Source organism: Anser cygnoides, chromosome 1, assembly GCF_040182565.1.
Source record: "Anser cygnoides isolate HZ-2024a breed goose chromosome 1, Taihu_goose_T2T_genome, whole genome shotgun sequence".
NCBI lineage: Eukaryota > Metazoa > Chordata > Aves > Anseriformes > Anatidae > Anser > Anser cygnoides.
The window spans coordinates 140,118,363-140,134,206 of NC_089873.1; the positions used below are offsets into that span (position 1 = coordinate 140,118,363).

At 41.6% G+C, this 15,844-nt stretch overlaps 1 protein-coding gene across 2 annotated transcripts in view; it reads left to right on the forward strand.

The window, feature by feature from the left end:
* Positions 1-15,844, forward strand: part of OCA2 (OCA2 melanosomal transmembrane protein) — a 205,757-nt gene that overhangs the window by 15,958 nt on the left and 173,955 nt on the right. For both annotated transcript variants that reach the window (XM_013180616.3, XM_013180617.3), the window contains exon 2: positions 8,768-9,057. In XM_013180616.3, coding sequence (XP_013036070.1) covers positions 8,789-9,057 — 269 coding nt within the window. In that variant the 5' untranslated portion in view covers positions 8,768-8,788. The remainder of the gene's footprint in view (positions 1-8,767; positions 9,058-15,844) is intronic.

Sequence of the window (15,844 nt, forward strand, 5' to 3'; positions counted from 1 at the left end):
GATAGATACTTAGGACAAAGAGGTGTGCTAAAACTGTGTCTATGTCACTGCTACCTCCATTTGTGCTGGGGTTCTGTATGAAGGAGATGTACTTTATTCTGATTTGCTGTATATTTAGAATATAGGAGAAACCATCAGTACCATGAACTCTGCTCTTCTGCACCTGTTGGTATTTTATTTTTCCATGGTACAGCTGCCAAGGCATATGGATGCTCTAATTCCTTTGTGCAAAGAGACTCCTTATCATCATCTTTCCTATGAAGTAAATTTAGGCTAACAGCGGACAGGAGAAATGTGACATGAACACTTATTGCCTATCAGTATTCTAGCTGCTGCAGCAATTTCGAGCACCTGCAGTTTATCAAGTTAGACATAAGAAAGATTGACACTGTGGGAATAACAATCATCTAGACATGTCATTCTGAGGGCAATAACACATTTTTCTGCACTTTGTTTTAGGGAGTTTGGTGTTCAGCTTGAAAGTCTGTAGCATAATTTGTTAAGAACTTGTAACATTTATTAGCATAGTATGGGCATAAAACTAATATAAAAATGTCCCTTAATATTGGTATTCCTTTTCAACTTCGCAACCTGAATTTTCTTTTCTCTAAAACACCATTGAAACTAGCCAGGGTTATTGTAATGATTTCAAAGTATAGTGTCAATTAATCAACCCCTTCCTACTGTCTTGCTTGTTACTTAAAAACGTATGTAAGCAATATTTAAAGATATGAAGACCTTTATACACACCCAATATGAGAATAGGGCACTGCTATAGACTTTGACATGTCTTGTAGGATAAGGAGCCCAAAGTAAAAACAACACCAGCAATCTGCAATCACCAATAAAGGCCTATTAGAAGCCATTTCAGATTTCAGAATACTCTTCTCCAACCTTTCCTGCCTCACCTGTGGTTACCCTGTGCTGCCTTTGCCTGCGGCAGCTGGAGAGGCCCAAGGCCCTGGCAAGGGCTGTGGAGCCGGGTGTTCCTTGTCAGCCTCTGCCTCGGGACCTCAGGGGTTACCCACAGACACGCTTCAGGGTGATCTGACCACATGAGCTCTCATTGCTTTCCCATGAATATGTAATGATGGGTTATGAAAGTGCCAGAGAGAAGTCAAAAAGACTCTCAAAAGTCCTCTAGCAAGGCGATAGTGCTGGAGTTTTCCTCATCAGTGTCAATCATTTCATATTCTTGCACAAAGACTTCATGAAAGGCCTTTGGCATCTCAGCAGGCTAGGTAGCTTTCTTGAAACATGGTATTTGCTATTGATCTCATTTTTAAAAGAATACAGAAACATTAACTTTATGGCATAAAAAGAAATTTCATAGCTCAAGGAGAGAAGAAAACTCTCTCTGGGTTTGCATATAGGTCATGACAGGAAAGACACTGTTTTTCTTTTCAAACATGCCTGGTTTCTCAGCATGTCTTAGCTAAAGCAACCTGCATTTCCTGAATAGTTTTCAGCTACATTTTACAAGTATCTTCTAGAGTCTTTTTTCTTTTTTTTTCCCCCTAAAGTAAGACCAAGCCCTAAATCCAAAAGAATATATTTGAATGTTGTATCATTTTCCTTCTGATTCAGCCTCCTTCTAACACAGCACCCTGAGTCTCCAGGCTCGTCAAGAATGGTGCTTCTCCCTCCCATTCCTCCAAGAGGTGGGAGCCATGTCGCCTCCAGTGAGGGTGCTTCACAGGCCCTGTGTGCTGATGATGCCGCTATAGTTCTTCAACAGCATCACCTAAGTTGTCCAGCGACTTGTGTTAATACCGACTTTCATTCTCCTTCTCCCTTTACCTGCTCAGCTTACCAGCAAGAAATCTGCTTCAACAACTGCACTGTTTCAGAGATGTGACAGCATTAAGCACATCTTCAAATGGCCAAGCCCCGATGTTGGCCTCAGTAACTGCACAGCATTGCTTTGTGGTACAGTACACATCTCCCTCACTCCCAGGTCCCTCGGCCATCAGTGGGAGATGCAGGCACTTCTGGAGCATGATGCACTTGCCCTGTCTCAGGTGCCCACTGCCAAGTGAGCCTGGTGGTCAGTGCCTGTGTCGCTCCATGGGCTGTATGCGGACCCAGGGCATTAACTGGGGCCTAACCTTACAAAGTGTCCCAACTTAGTTATCTGTATCTGATCAGACATTTGACAACTCTGCCTGTTGGCTTGAAAGGGCTTTGGTTTGACCTCTTTTGCAGATGCAGTAAGACAAAAAAGGAAATTACTTTTTTTTTTTTGGAACTGGCTCATTTGATTGTCATTATGCCTACAGTGCGCCCTGCTCCTAATGACCAAGCTGATAGCTCTTCATTTAAAATTATTCCTTCAACAAGGACTCCTCCTAAAAGGCTCCCAAACTGACTATTTAGATAAAGCAAGAGCAGGGCATTGTGATGCAGATATGCAGGGACATTTTTTTTCTTTAAAAAAAAGCCTAATTTCTGGGGTATCTGAAGCTCTCAAACAGAATGCTCAGTTGCTTTCCTGATGATGACAGGAGTCTCTGTGTCAATGACATCTTCAGCTTGACTGAATGAGACCCCCTTAAACTGTTTAACTTTTTTCTTTTACTGATTCTTAAAATCCAGCTGACCACTGCTAATCAATATCTCAAAACGCATTACAACCATTTCCTGCCTCAACTGCATACCATTCCTGCCTATTCAGAACCTATTCCTGCCTATAAGACCATTCCTGCCTATTCAGAAACACTGCCGCCCAGCTATTTATAGATACTTTATCCATGAACAACCAAGTGAGTCCTGAAGCGGGGGTGACTCAGTGATGGCCAGAACCCCCTCTGCACACCCTAAGCGTGCAAATAAACGGGTACTTGCTCTATGATCACTCCTCACCCCACTCGGGGACCCTCGTGTGGCTCGGGGGACACCCTGCTTTAAAAACGTGTGTTCCTACGTACGTATGCATGTATTTATTTATTTATTTTCCAGGGAAAACCCTTTTCTGGCAGGCGGCGAGGCTGCCAGCAGGGGTCAGCGTCTGCCCGCGTACCCGCAGTGCTGCCGCGGTGGCGGGGCCGTGGTTTTCCCTACTCACTTTTCAGCTACTTTTCTTAGCCAACCCAGTAGTTTTGCACTTTCTTGGGATGCAAGTAGACATTTTCGTTCAGTAGAGGAGTTGCCACCTGGGCTGCTTGGTGTTGCTCCTGTGCTGTAGTTTGCTGCCCATGGAGTTGCACTGATGCAGCTGTGTGACAGGAAAATAACACCAAGTCATTTTCTTTTGTTTGGCGGCCTGAAAGTGGTTTCTTGCCAGAGTTACTCGTCTTTTGTCTCATGGCCTGCAAATGGTGCCCCCTGTTAAGCTATTTGAATCAGGTCTATACAATAAGCTTGCCCACTGCGCAGCCCTCCCTGTCATGACCATGACCATCACCATTACGACCAGCCCCAGATCTTCCTCTCTTCCTCCACACACCCTGTCACCAGCCATGCCCGGACCCCCCACAGCTTCCCTCACTACTCCTCCTGAAGCAGACCTCCCATTTACTCACTCTGACTCTCCAGTCCACCTTGCCCCTTTCCTTCCCCAGCTGAGGATCTCCTAGCCTGGACACCACCTCTCTGCAGAGAGGGACATTTGTCCTGCCAGGCCATTGCTCCTGTATCTTCCCTGAGCTCTGTGGTCGCATATGGGATACCAGTCCAAAGGAGGCAAGGCATCAACAAGGTCATGGTCCTGTGTGTGAAAGGTCTGAGAAGCAAGGTGTCAGGGCTTTCGCTGAGCTGGGACGTCAGTAAGAGCTGTGATCCATCAAGGGCTGCCTCCCACCCGCAGGAAGCCACCAAAAGGGCAGCCACCGTCTTGCAGCAGTGAGATTTAGGGGCTTCTGCTGTATTCCATCGAGGCACTGTGGCTGGAGCCCTTCCTCACTTTCCTGGACACACGTGGGCCCATCCCTGAGTGACAACATAAAGCATGAGGCCACAGTAAATGGCTCCGTGCTGTCTCACCTCCAAAGAAAAGAAGACCCCAAAGACACTGAAGGAAAAGTAGTGACAATCTGCTGTGGCCAGCCCTGCTCTGTAGTCTTCCCACTCAGTCACACAAGGGAGGACTGCTCTGTGCAGCATTATTCCATGCAATCCCTAACTCCACCCTATGGGATAATGGCGATCCTGTAAGTAGGATAGGCACAGTTTCTGTGGAAAATGGCAGTACTGGAATATACTGTCAAATCATGTATGTCAAAATAATTTGTTATACCCTTTAAGCCCAAACCAGTCTCAACTGCTTCCTACAGTTAGAAACACTTTCTGTTTATAAGACAAAACCTACCAAATAAGAAACACTGAGAATTCTTGCTTGCACATCACAGTGTTAGACATACCAGCACCTTTTCTTCAAGCAAAGTAAATAAATATAAATAAGCATATTTTGGCAGTGCTGGTGTGGGGGCTTCTGTGTGTATGGTGTCTGTTTTTTAGGCTGCAGTTCTAGGGAAAAGTTTTTCCCCGGTCTTGGGAATGGTTCTCGCCTGTCCCTTGGGCAGCAGGGTCAGGGTTATGCATGGCAATGGTCATGCAGAAACAACCCTGCTATGGGAGGACTTACGAGCTGTAGTGCTGAAGCCATGCTCTGTTTCTCAGGGCCACAGACCAGGAGTTGTTACTCTCCTCCCTGCTGCTGAGAAAATTTTTAGGCATCTTTGCCACACGAGGCCAGTACAGTATTACCTGTCCGACTTGTGGGGAAGCTGTCATGAGATGCATACCCGGAGGGAGATGCATATATAGAAAGCTGCCTTGGTGGCACATCTGCCTTGGGATGCCCTGTGAGCACTTTGTGAGCTTCTTCTCAGCAGCTTGTACCTCTGGCCTCTGCTCCTGGCACAGGGGCAGGCTGAGGGAGGATTTGGTGGGAGAGAAGTTTATTTAGGCTTGGATGATGTAGAGAGCCTTCCCAGGCAGGGGAGATCTGGCTTTAATTTGCCTTGGGAGAGAGGTTCCCTGGCACATCTGAGCCCTGGGGGGGTGAACATGACTGTTGCTTAAAAAGCCATGTTCTCCTTTGCCTGAGCCAGGCAGGCATGGTGGCATTCACCACTGGGCAGCACCACACATTCCCTCTTCCAATAGATAATTTTTAGAATTTGGCTTTCTGCCTGGTAATGCAAAGGTGACTGAGTGTAGAGGTAATATTTTTTCCAGTCTTGATGGGAGAAAGGCTTTGACAGATTATGAGATGCACAAGACAGAAAACATACTGCTTATGGACGTTCTCTCAAGAAGATGTCATATTTTGTATCCTCATGGGCTCTAAGATTAAATTCTTCATTTTTGATGGCAGAGATACTATGTTGTACTTAGTGATACTCAGGAAAATAATGCTTTAAATGATATATTACCAGCTACATCATTTGCCTCCAGCATTATGTTTTGTAACTAAAATGCAGGCTACACAAACTCTCTTAAATAAAATAATTTAGATAGCCTGTTGATCTTATTAGCACCTGAAAACTTAACAGAAAAAGAAATTCTGTACTAGTACTTTAAAAACAGATGTTCAACTGCTTGGGCTGGGATGGAAAGGATGAAAAAGGATAACAAATATTGCTTAAATAATGTATTAGCCCTTTCATAGTCAAAATCCAGATGAGTGGTTGCTGGATCAATTTCTAGCTGTGGCTAAAAAACCCTTGCTGGTGCGTGGTTCCAGATGAATCCCAAATGAACTTTCCTTGGCTAAAATCTCTCCTCACCTTCACATGGTAACATCTCACCTATGTCTCATTGTTGATGGAGGCATTGTAAGATAAGAAAAAGGAAGAAGAAATAAAAGTGAAGAAAAGTTCTGTAACTACAGAGAAATGCAGTCATTTGAGATTTTCTTGAATGGTAAATGCACCGATGTCTTAGAAGCTTAGATACCATGGTGATAGTTGCCTTAGCAATGTTTTAGCTACGTGGGTAATCACAATCAAACCTGTCTCTTGTGGCAAAATGATGCTGTATTATTTTATTTTTTTGCAAAGCTTTTGTGAATGTGCAATAATGTGGTTTATGATTTGGTATCCAGGCATCAGGTTTTCTCTCAAGCTTCTTGTCCTTGGCATTCTTTTATTTTTCATTGATGTTAGTTCTTAAAATAAATGTCTTTCAGGCTAAGGCTCTGTACTTATAAGAGCCTAACTAATTTAGTCTTTACTCACCTCAAGATAAAACTCCCACTTTTTGGGGTGACACAGGATCAATTTTAGAGGTTGTGTTCAGGTTCTCATCTTTAAAAAAACTAGTACAGATGGAGCTCATGTTTCCACAGCCTGACATCACTTGAAAGTCTGTATACTTTCACAGCAGGTGCTCAGACAAACCAAATGTTATGAAAAATCTAACAAGTGGGAAGATATCTCAATTATAATTTACAGTCTTAATAAAACCAGTAAGTAAATATATGTACTGAGATTGAAGACAAGAACAATTATATTTTCCATGTGCAGTTGGAAATATTTGCATTCTGAAGTTATCTGTTAGGGTGGAAGGCAGGTTGTGATTTTAGCACAGGCAGCAAGTGGCTGCCTAGTAGGGCAGCAGCCTACCAGAGGTGGCATAAGGGTATTGATGGGGTGGTGTTGGCCTCTGTGTGCTGTGACTTGGCCCACCCCAACCCACCAGCCTTTGATCTCAAGGTGCAATGCAACAAGCCCAGCTTTCCTGGACTTTCACTCAGGATTTTGTCTTATCACCAATATTCAGTGCTTTCCAGATAATGGAAAAGGCCTGGACCAGCTCAGCGATGGTGTAGTTGGTACTACATCAGCCATGTTTCTGCTCCTTATACTGGGTGACAAAGGGACTTGTCTCTTCAAGGAAATATCTGGGGGAAAGTATCATCTATCAAAAATTGAAGTGTCATTGGTGTTTTGTGATGTGTGCCAGCCATGCCCCAAAATGGGACCCCTCTGAAGGGAGTAACTTTGCTAACTTCTTTCAGTAATTCAGCACACTCTCCCTACTGCCTTCCCTTTCTTTCTCCTCTCTTTCAAGAAAACCAAGAAAGGACAAGTAAGCAAAGGCTTATTTGTGCTGATGTTTTACAGGCTGCTAATGATGGGAAGAGTCAAATTAGTCAATCTAAGTGTGGGTCCTTATAAAGTCAGGTGAAGAACATTAGGATATGACAACTAAGGATACTGGGAATAGAAAGGACTAGAGAAGGATATGCCACCTGGGGAAATTCTGATTTAGATTTGTCTTGCAAGCCCTTCTTGCTTGGAGCCAAGATCTGTGTTTCTATTACTGTGTATTTCAGTCATTCCTTTCAGGGTCCTCTATCCTTTTTGAGCTGTAAGGCTGGGAGAGCTCAAAGCTGCACAAAGCCACAATTGTCTTTCCGTTATTTCCATTTCCAGTGATTTCTCCTGCTGGGTCTGTTTCCTATTACTGTGCTATTTCTGCCCCATGGCCCTGCAGGTCTACCTGCCTGTCCTTTGCTGAGGTCCCTGGAGGGGGGAGTGGGGACATGCCCCAAAATGGCTGCTGTCCCTGGTGTGGGGACACACAGGCTGACAGGCCTGTGTCCCGGGCTCTTGCTGTCTTCTGTGGTGGCTTTGCCACTTTGCACTTAAATAGACCCATAATTAGGCTCCTCAGCATGTGTTCTAGAAGGGCTGCTCTCTAACTCGGTCTCCGTGTCTGATTTGGGCACTTTGTGGTATTCTGAAGTGCTTTTTTTTTGTAACTTTTCATACTGAATTTTAATGATCAAAGTATAAAAGCTTTTTGACTGTTACGCACTAAGTTTTATTATAATCACTGTTAATAATCATATAATAGGACCTAATTTTCATCAAGGTTGGATTCACATTTCATAAGCGCCGCTGGCAGCTGGTGAAATGGCATTTTGTCTCCAGAAACCTTGAATATCTGATCTCATAATGAGGGGCTGCTGCCTGTGGCAGCACTTCAGCATGACAGCGGCTTTCTGAGGGAGCCTGTCGGCCGGGAAGGGAGCAGTGGTTTCAGTACGGCCATGGCACTGCTGTGGTCAAGGTAAAAGTTGTACGATGTGGTGAAATGGCATTAGCACAACCCCAGGTGTTCTGCAGGGGGAGCCTTTCTGAGCCCGTGGCCTCTGTGACAGCCCCTGCTGGACCCAGGCCTGTGCCCAGGTGCTGGGTGGCACAAGAGCTGGCATATGCAGTTGCTGCATCCAACAGGAGCTTGGGTCTCACTGCTTTCACATCTGATGTTCTCAGCACATAAATCTCCACTTCAAATTTGGCCAGAAATTTGGTCCCAGTTCCACTTTCCCAATGTTAAGAGGTCTGTAAATCTGAGTTAATTCTTCCTGGCATAAGCTGGATTTCCACGCACGCAGATCTTGAAGAACTGGTATTTATGTGCGTCTGAAGTAAAACCCAAAGCTCGCTGATAGCTCTGTGACTGCATTTGTTTCTCATTAACCAGCCACAATGCCAGCCCTCGCTGATCCGTAAGTGATTATGGCTTGTTGTGTGGAACAGGTCAATGCAAGTTCCTGGAAAATTTGTGGGAGAAAATCATGGCAGACATGGAAAAGGTCTCTTTATATATTTATGTGCTTTTTATAATGACTAATTTTGAAGTTGCAAAGAGGTTTAAAACTTTGGATTTATTCCTGGTGGAAATAGACCAACAAGAGAAATATCCAAAGGTGCACAAAAAAATCTACTGCTTGGCATTTTTAACACACTTGTACTGAAGCAAACATTGAGTCAATTCAATTTAGTCCTAATATATTTGTTTTCGCTTTCTTTAGGAGAACACCCCCCAGGGACAGATGTACTTGGATAACAAAGATGACAGTACAATTTCTAGACAACAAGAGATGGAGCTGAATCAGACCCCTTCACATGAAACCGGTTTATCTGCAACAGTGGCATCCAAACCGGGGACGAGAAGTTGCAATGAGCTGCGGCTATTAAAAGAATATCATGGCATGGTAGCTAGTCTCGGAGAGCCACAGACACTTTGTGAAAATAGAGCAATAGGGGAGGATGACTGTGTTGCTTTGGGGAAGGATTTCACTCAAGTTCCCGTACAGGGAAGGTAAGAATTAGGACAAACAGAATACTTTTATTCTAATTCAAATTCATTGTTACTTCATTGCAGAGAAGATATGTATTGTCAATAAAAAATGTTTTTTTTTCTCCCACAAAGAGAATGGAAAGCTTAATGGGACATCAGAGCAGTCTTAATTGCCTTAGGAGGGTGGTGGATCACTGTATTTCTGAACTAATCTCAGCTTTAATAGTAGCTATGGGCCCATTTTGCTCTTTTCAAGATTAGACATGTGGCTTTTCTTCCCTACTTGGTGTCACGAGGTGTCACAAAACATACAGGGATAAAGCAGTCTTCAGGCCTCAGCCCCCATCTTTTTCAGAAAGCTGCACCCACCTTCCTGCAAGGGCAGGCAGTAGCTCCAGGCCTTCTGATAACATTTTTCCTGTTGAGTAAAATATAGTCACCGTGAGAGATTCAGGAATAGGCGTAAAATTAAAGAAATATCCCTATGCCGTCTTGCAGACAAATATATATCTGATGTTTTATAGAAATATATTTGGGTTTGGGAAAGGATCTCCTGAAGTTTCTCCTTGTTTGATTTTTACCTCTCTTACTCCTGTGAGATATAAATATCTCACATATATATATATTATTATTATTATTTTTTTTTTTTTTTTTTTTGTGGAGATGAATCTTATCTGGCTTGTAGTGTATATTTTAGCCAATGTATGTTAGTTGCAATTAAAATACTATTGCGATCTATGTGACCTCTCTATTATGAGTAATTACCCTTTAATCAATGTGACTACTCAACAGAATGCAGATAAAACCATGGATAAACCTTTGCAGGTTCACAAGATTTTTGATGAGTTTCAGTGGAGTAAGTACTAACTTTTAATGTCAATTGTTCTTTTGCTTGCAATGAAACCTACTAACCATTAAAAAAGGAGGAGAGTAAATCCCCCCCCACTTATTTTTTTCCCATAAAAAGGTTCACTAAACTGGCATGTCTGTATGGTTTGTTTTAATGCATCTACTTAACTTAAATTGCTGAATTATCTTTCAGGGATAAGATTCCTAAGCTTTCTGAATTGTTCAAATGTGATCTGAGACAAGACTTTATAAAAAAAAAACAAAAAAACTATTTAACAGAACAGAGGATTTATCTCAGTTGCAAAAATTACCTTTAAGAAGGTGTTCTTGAGTTAACTGAGGTCCTTTTTTTCAGGGAGGTAGATATTCACCCTATTCTGGACTGAACATTTTCATTTGACTGCAGCATAATCCTGTAGGTATATTATGGTTAGTGTGTGTATTGTCTTGAGCTGCCTACCTGTCAAAATGCTTTCTCATTTCCATCACATATTGAAGAACAATACCCTCCAGCTTTTGCTACATTGCATTAGTCTCCCTGGGCTCTGTATGAAGACTGGACCACCCACAGTGGTCCTGGACCATGCACAGAACATCCTGCACACTGAAATAAGAGTCAGCCTTCTTGTTAGGAACAGACTTCCTCCAGTACTGCTCACTATAGGAAACACAGGCATGTTCCTCTGAACTGCACAGCAAATGAGGTCTAGTGGTGTTCAGTGGGACTGCATCTGTCTGAGGTGTTTATTTACACTGAACTGCACTGTGTGGTATATAGTGGTCTACTAAGAAATCCAGGTTTTAACATAGTGCAAAACACCATTGAAGTTTGGATTTTAATTTTGAACTTCATTCATTCTCCTCAGCCTTTGCATAATGGGTCAATCAGGCTCTTTTTTCATTAGTATCTCAGTATCATCTTGGTACATGAAAGTGCCTTTCAGCCTATAGACATCGTGCCATGACACTTTCCCGAGTCCCTTACCTTGCAGGAAGGTTTGACACTGCTCTCTGGCCATGCTATTTAGGTTAGCCCTGACATTTCCAAAAGCACAGGCTATTTTCTTCCATCTTGTCTCTGCATGTACAAGCTGTGTCCACAGAGAAAGGCTCTTCAGTCTTGTTGGTCTCATCAGCAGCAGTGCTGCTTCCACAGGAGAAGCCAAACGTATCTTTGTGTCAACCAAATCTGAAATCCTCCTTTTTGATCCACTGGAAGGGGGTGATGTCAGCTGCTTTCAGCCTAGGAGTTAGCGAGCTTCAAAGGGCATCATAGAAATAATTTTTTCTATAGAAATAAGATGAATAGTAATCCCTGGTAACCAATTACTTTCTGATGCCATTTAAAACTATGTTACTGAAAAAAGGAAGTCCTTCTTTGGAATATAAAAGCAGTGGAAGAGTGGGTAATAAAGTAACCAGGCCCTGTGGCATTCATTTCATGTTGTCCTTTTGGTCCCTCTCTTTTTTTGATGTAATTTCTGGCTGTACCTCTTTTAGGTGGTCAGATAATAATGGTGTCTTCTTAAAAGAAAATAAAAAAATGATGGCAGTTGTGCATTGAGTATATTGTGAACTTTTCATGAGAAATTAGACAATGAAAAGAAGGTGATGAAACCAAGCCCTAGAATAACTCCACTGAAGTTATATTTAGATGAATTTGTCCCTGGAATTTGTTGGTTATTTAATGAGATAGTCCTTGGAAATATTTTCTTTAACTTAATGCCTCATTAAGAAGATAAATCCCCGGGATAAAAAACAATACATTTTTTTTTTTGAATATGCTTGAATTTGTGTTTCATCAGGCAAAACTATTTCTCTCAGTATTTTTCCTGTATTTCAGTTTCGCTTACGTAATGCTCACTTCTGTAAGGAAAAGTAAAAACAATCAAGCAAATCCATCTCTTCCTTTACCCTGAATCTGTGTTCCCAGGATCAGTAGGGAAATGATTGGTTTGCAATGAGAAGTTCAGTGAATTAAAAATCTCTATTGAATTCTTGGTTTGCACCAATACAACAGAAAGATTGCAATTGCATTTCCTGTAGTTGGAGAAGCTGGGAGAGGATAAGCTATTGCACTCTATTGTAAGAAAGTGAAATTATGCCTTTAGGAGTAAGGGATTATAAATCTTAGTTTTGATTTATAATTATGATGACATATTGCTAATTTAAAGGACATTTATGCAACTTAAAATTCGATGTCAAAAGAAGACATGGTTACTGTCTAAATAAGTAAAATTTATGTGACAATTTAAAAGCTCCTTCAGACAGGGGAAAAAGACTGAGGAAAAAATAGCTCAAAAACATTCAAAACATTCTTTATGTGTCCTAAGACTAATTTTGATCTTTGGCTATTAGAATAAAGAGGGATTTTCTTCTATTCAACAGCCACACAGGGAAAGCAGTTGTCTTCACATTATAATTGCATGTTTATGTAGGAACCATTCTGATTTTTCATGTCAATCATGCAAACATTAGAGAAGAGTCCAGGACAGATAAGTGACTTCACAGCAAACTGACACATACATCTTTGTCGTGTAGCTTCTAGTGATATTGCTCACTGCTTGACTGGTGACACTTTTGTCTTTCTTTTCATTTCTTATCAGTAGTGAATGTTTCTGAGTTTTGAATTTCCTGTGAGGATCCTGAAATGATGTGACACTGCAGTGAACAAGTAATATCGAAGAAGTCACGTCTTTGCTAATTGAGCTAATGTGGTTCATTTGATTTCGAATATGCTCTCAAGTGTTTGTTGCTAATATGGAGGCATGTGGCCACAACACAGCTTGCTGTGAGCACACTGTGTGGGTGCATAGGACTGCAGAGACTCTGTCAGTTCAGATTACAGTTCTCTGCATTTGCCCCTACTGCATCACAAAATCCCCCTCAAAAACTGAAGCTGTACCTTGAAAGAAGCAATCAGCAGTTCTAGCAAACTTTTAGCTTGAACGGTAGGAAGTATAAAAGAAAGACAATGTTATGCAAAATAGGCAAATAGATTATTGGAAAGTTCTGCTGCCATTTTCTAACTAGCTGTTCCCCAGTTCCTGGAAAAGAGCTTCTGAGAGTGGTAGCAGAAGGACGGCAGAAACGTGGTTGTATGACATAACTTAAGGGCAATGTTGGGCTTCACTTGAGCAAAAGATGCACGTCCCGCACAAGACTGATTTTAATGTTTTTTTTTCTGTTAAAAAAATACACAGACAGAAACCTCACTCATGATGAATTTTCCTGTGTTCAAAGTTCTTTAGTTCTTCTGTTTCTGTGTACTATTTGTCATTTCAGTGCTTGTTTGTTATAATTATTTACAATGTTTCAAATTAGTCATGTATTACCATTTCTGTTCTATCATCAGCAGACTAAAACCCTAGCAGTCCCCTGTAGCCACTCAACTGCTTTTTGATTCTGACAGGACATTTTTGTAAGCAAAAATCCACCAATATTAATTTTTGTATCTCAGTGCTTTGTTGAAGGAATTAGGAGGCACTAATTAACTGCTTCACACTTTTTCCACTGTCAAGCTAAAAACTGAACTCAACACTAAGTGAAAAATTTACAGTGTACCAACCTACAGAGATCAAATATTACAACTGAGTTCCTGTGACATTGCAGAAAAACTCAATTTTTGCAAGCAGCTGTTCTCTTTCTAATGGTTAATAACATGGTTATGTTGGGTGTTGGGTTCTTCTTAGTTAGACCTCTTAGGTCAGTTGTGGAAAGATGCCAGTAGCCTACAAGCTTCAATCCTCTTTGGGGTCTGACAGCTGTTTCCACATGTAAACCTCTTTTTAAACAGGAGGAAAGGCTTTTAATGTCAGCTATTTTTTTTTCTATTTTTTTTTTCTTTTTAACATTATAAGGTTGAAGGGTTAAACCCACAAGACAGCCAGACTTTGAGAAGAAATGTAATAGAGGCAATCACAGATGAGCAGGAGGGCATGCATGGGGCTTAAATAGCTGATGTGAGGAGCTATCAGTGCAAGATGAAGCAAATAACTCAGTCACTCAGTATACCTCAGTGAAGCCTTTTCTTTGAAAAACTGTTCTGTATGCCTTGTTCTGTATGCTTTTATCTCTCTAAGTCATGAAACGTCCATTGAAAGAGGAACTGTGAGCTAGGCATTCTAGTTTCTAAGTAAATCTCCTGATAATCAGCATTGTTTTCTCTCTTTCTCTTGTTCCTTCTTCCAGTGATTATTTTGTTGAAGACAAAAGGGTCTCAAGGGAGAGATGAAGGGTTTGCAGGATACTGCTGCTCCCAGTAGTTAGGGTAGCTAGGTGAGAGCTGGGGTATCTTAGTTCATACTGAGTGTTTGCCAAAAAATATTGCCACAGCCTCTGCCCGGGACTGGCTCCTGGAGAATTGCTGCTGAGCGCAGAGGGGGCTCTGGGACACAGGTGGATGGAGAAGTATCTGGCAGGAGAGATATCATGAAAATGCAGACAGTAGCAATACTGAGAAGGATGAATGCAAGCCCTTGTATGTGGCTACAGAGAGACTCTGGGCAAAGCCGAAATGGTGTGAAATAGAGTGAGACCAGGGTGTGGTGAACTGTGGAATGAGATAGATAAAAGCAAGTTAATGCCATGGTTGTAAGCCAGGCTTTAATGCGACCAGTCCCCAGTTATGATAAAACATCCTAACGTACCCAAAGCTGCAGTTAACAAACTGTCAGTCCCAAACCTTGAAACAAGCCAGCAGACTTAATGGCACTCCTTATTTCCTCTGAATACCTTGTACTAGTGAGTATTTACAACTGCATCTTCCAACAAAAATTAGAAATGTTAGCAAGATAAAAACATGGAAGTCCACGATCCTTCAAAAACAAACAAACAACCCCGCCCACACTAAACTATCCTACCCTTGGGTACAAAAAGAAACCTTTTGTTACTTTCTTTCTTTTTTCTTTTTTCTTTTGTCTTTTCTTTCTTTTTTCTTTTTTTCTTTTTCTTTTCTTTTTTTTTTTTTTCTTTCCTTTTTCTTCTCATAGTTTACTGTTTTAGGGCACAGTTCTGCTTGGTGATAGAGATGTGTTTCAGTCTGACCAACACTTTAAATGCCTTTCCATTAGAATTAATTAGCATCAGATTGGTTTGTCCTCTTGCATTAGAAGCACTGGAAATCATTCTTCAGCTACTGCAGAAGTTTCCAGGATGGTGGCAGTCATACATTTAAGAGCTGAAGTTCATGTTAAATTGAATGTACTTGATGGAAAAATAGATAAGTGGAGATGGAAAGAATTAGACAGTGAATTAAAAAAAAAAAAAAAGGATCAGAGTCTGTGGTCTGGCAAATCTTTTTTTTTTCTTTTTTTTTTTTTCCCAAAAACTGCTATTCATAAGGAGCTCAAGTGATTTACTCTGAAATACAGCAAAAGCTGATAAATGAGTCACCAAAATGCTTACAGTGACCAAGCAAGCAATTCTCTGCTTGATAGGTACTAATGGGACTTCATCAGCAACCTGGAATAATTGTGCTAATGGACCAGCAGAAGTCAGAGACCACACAGAGCTCTGTCCACAGCAGGTCAGAGCTAAGTCAAGGACAGAATAGTGAGCTGGAGCCAGGTCCTGTCAAAAGTGGGTAGGTTCAGAATTAATGTACTTGATTTTTTTCCCTTTGCACATTTTATATTTCTTTCAGGCAGGGTGAAATAGAAAATAGATAGATTGGCACTTACAGAAACTCACAGTTTTCAGAAATGCAGCAGAAGATACTGACTCAGTACTGCCTGTGAATTAGCATCATTCAGAAGCAGCTGTGAAGGGCTGAGGGTTTTGCTCACACTTTCTGAGCTATTCCCTTTTTCTCTGCCAGTTAGTAGGGACAGTAAACACAGTCCATCTGCCAGTCACTTCCTGGTGTCATCCAGGAGAGTTTTTGTAAGGGCTCCCTTGCCTGAAGTGAAGCTCTGGCAATGATGTAGTATGAAAGCATTTGTCTCAGACAGCCATGCTG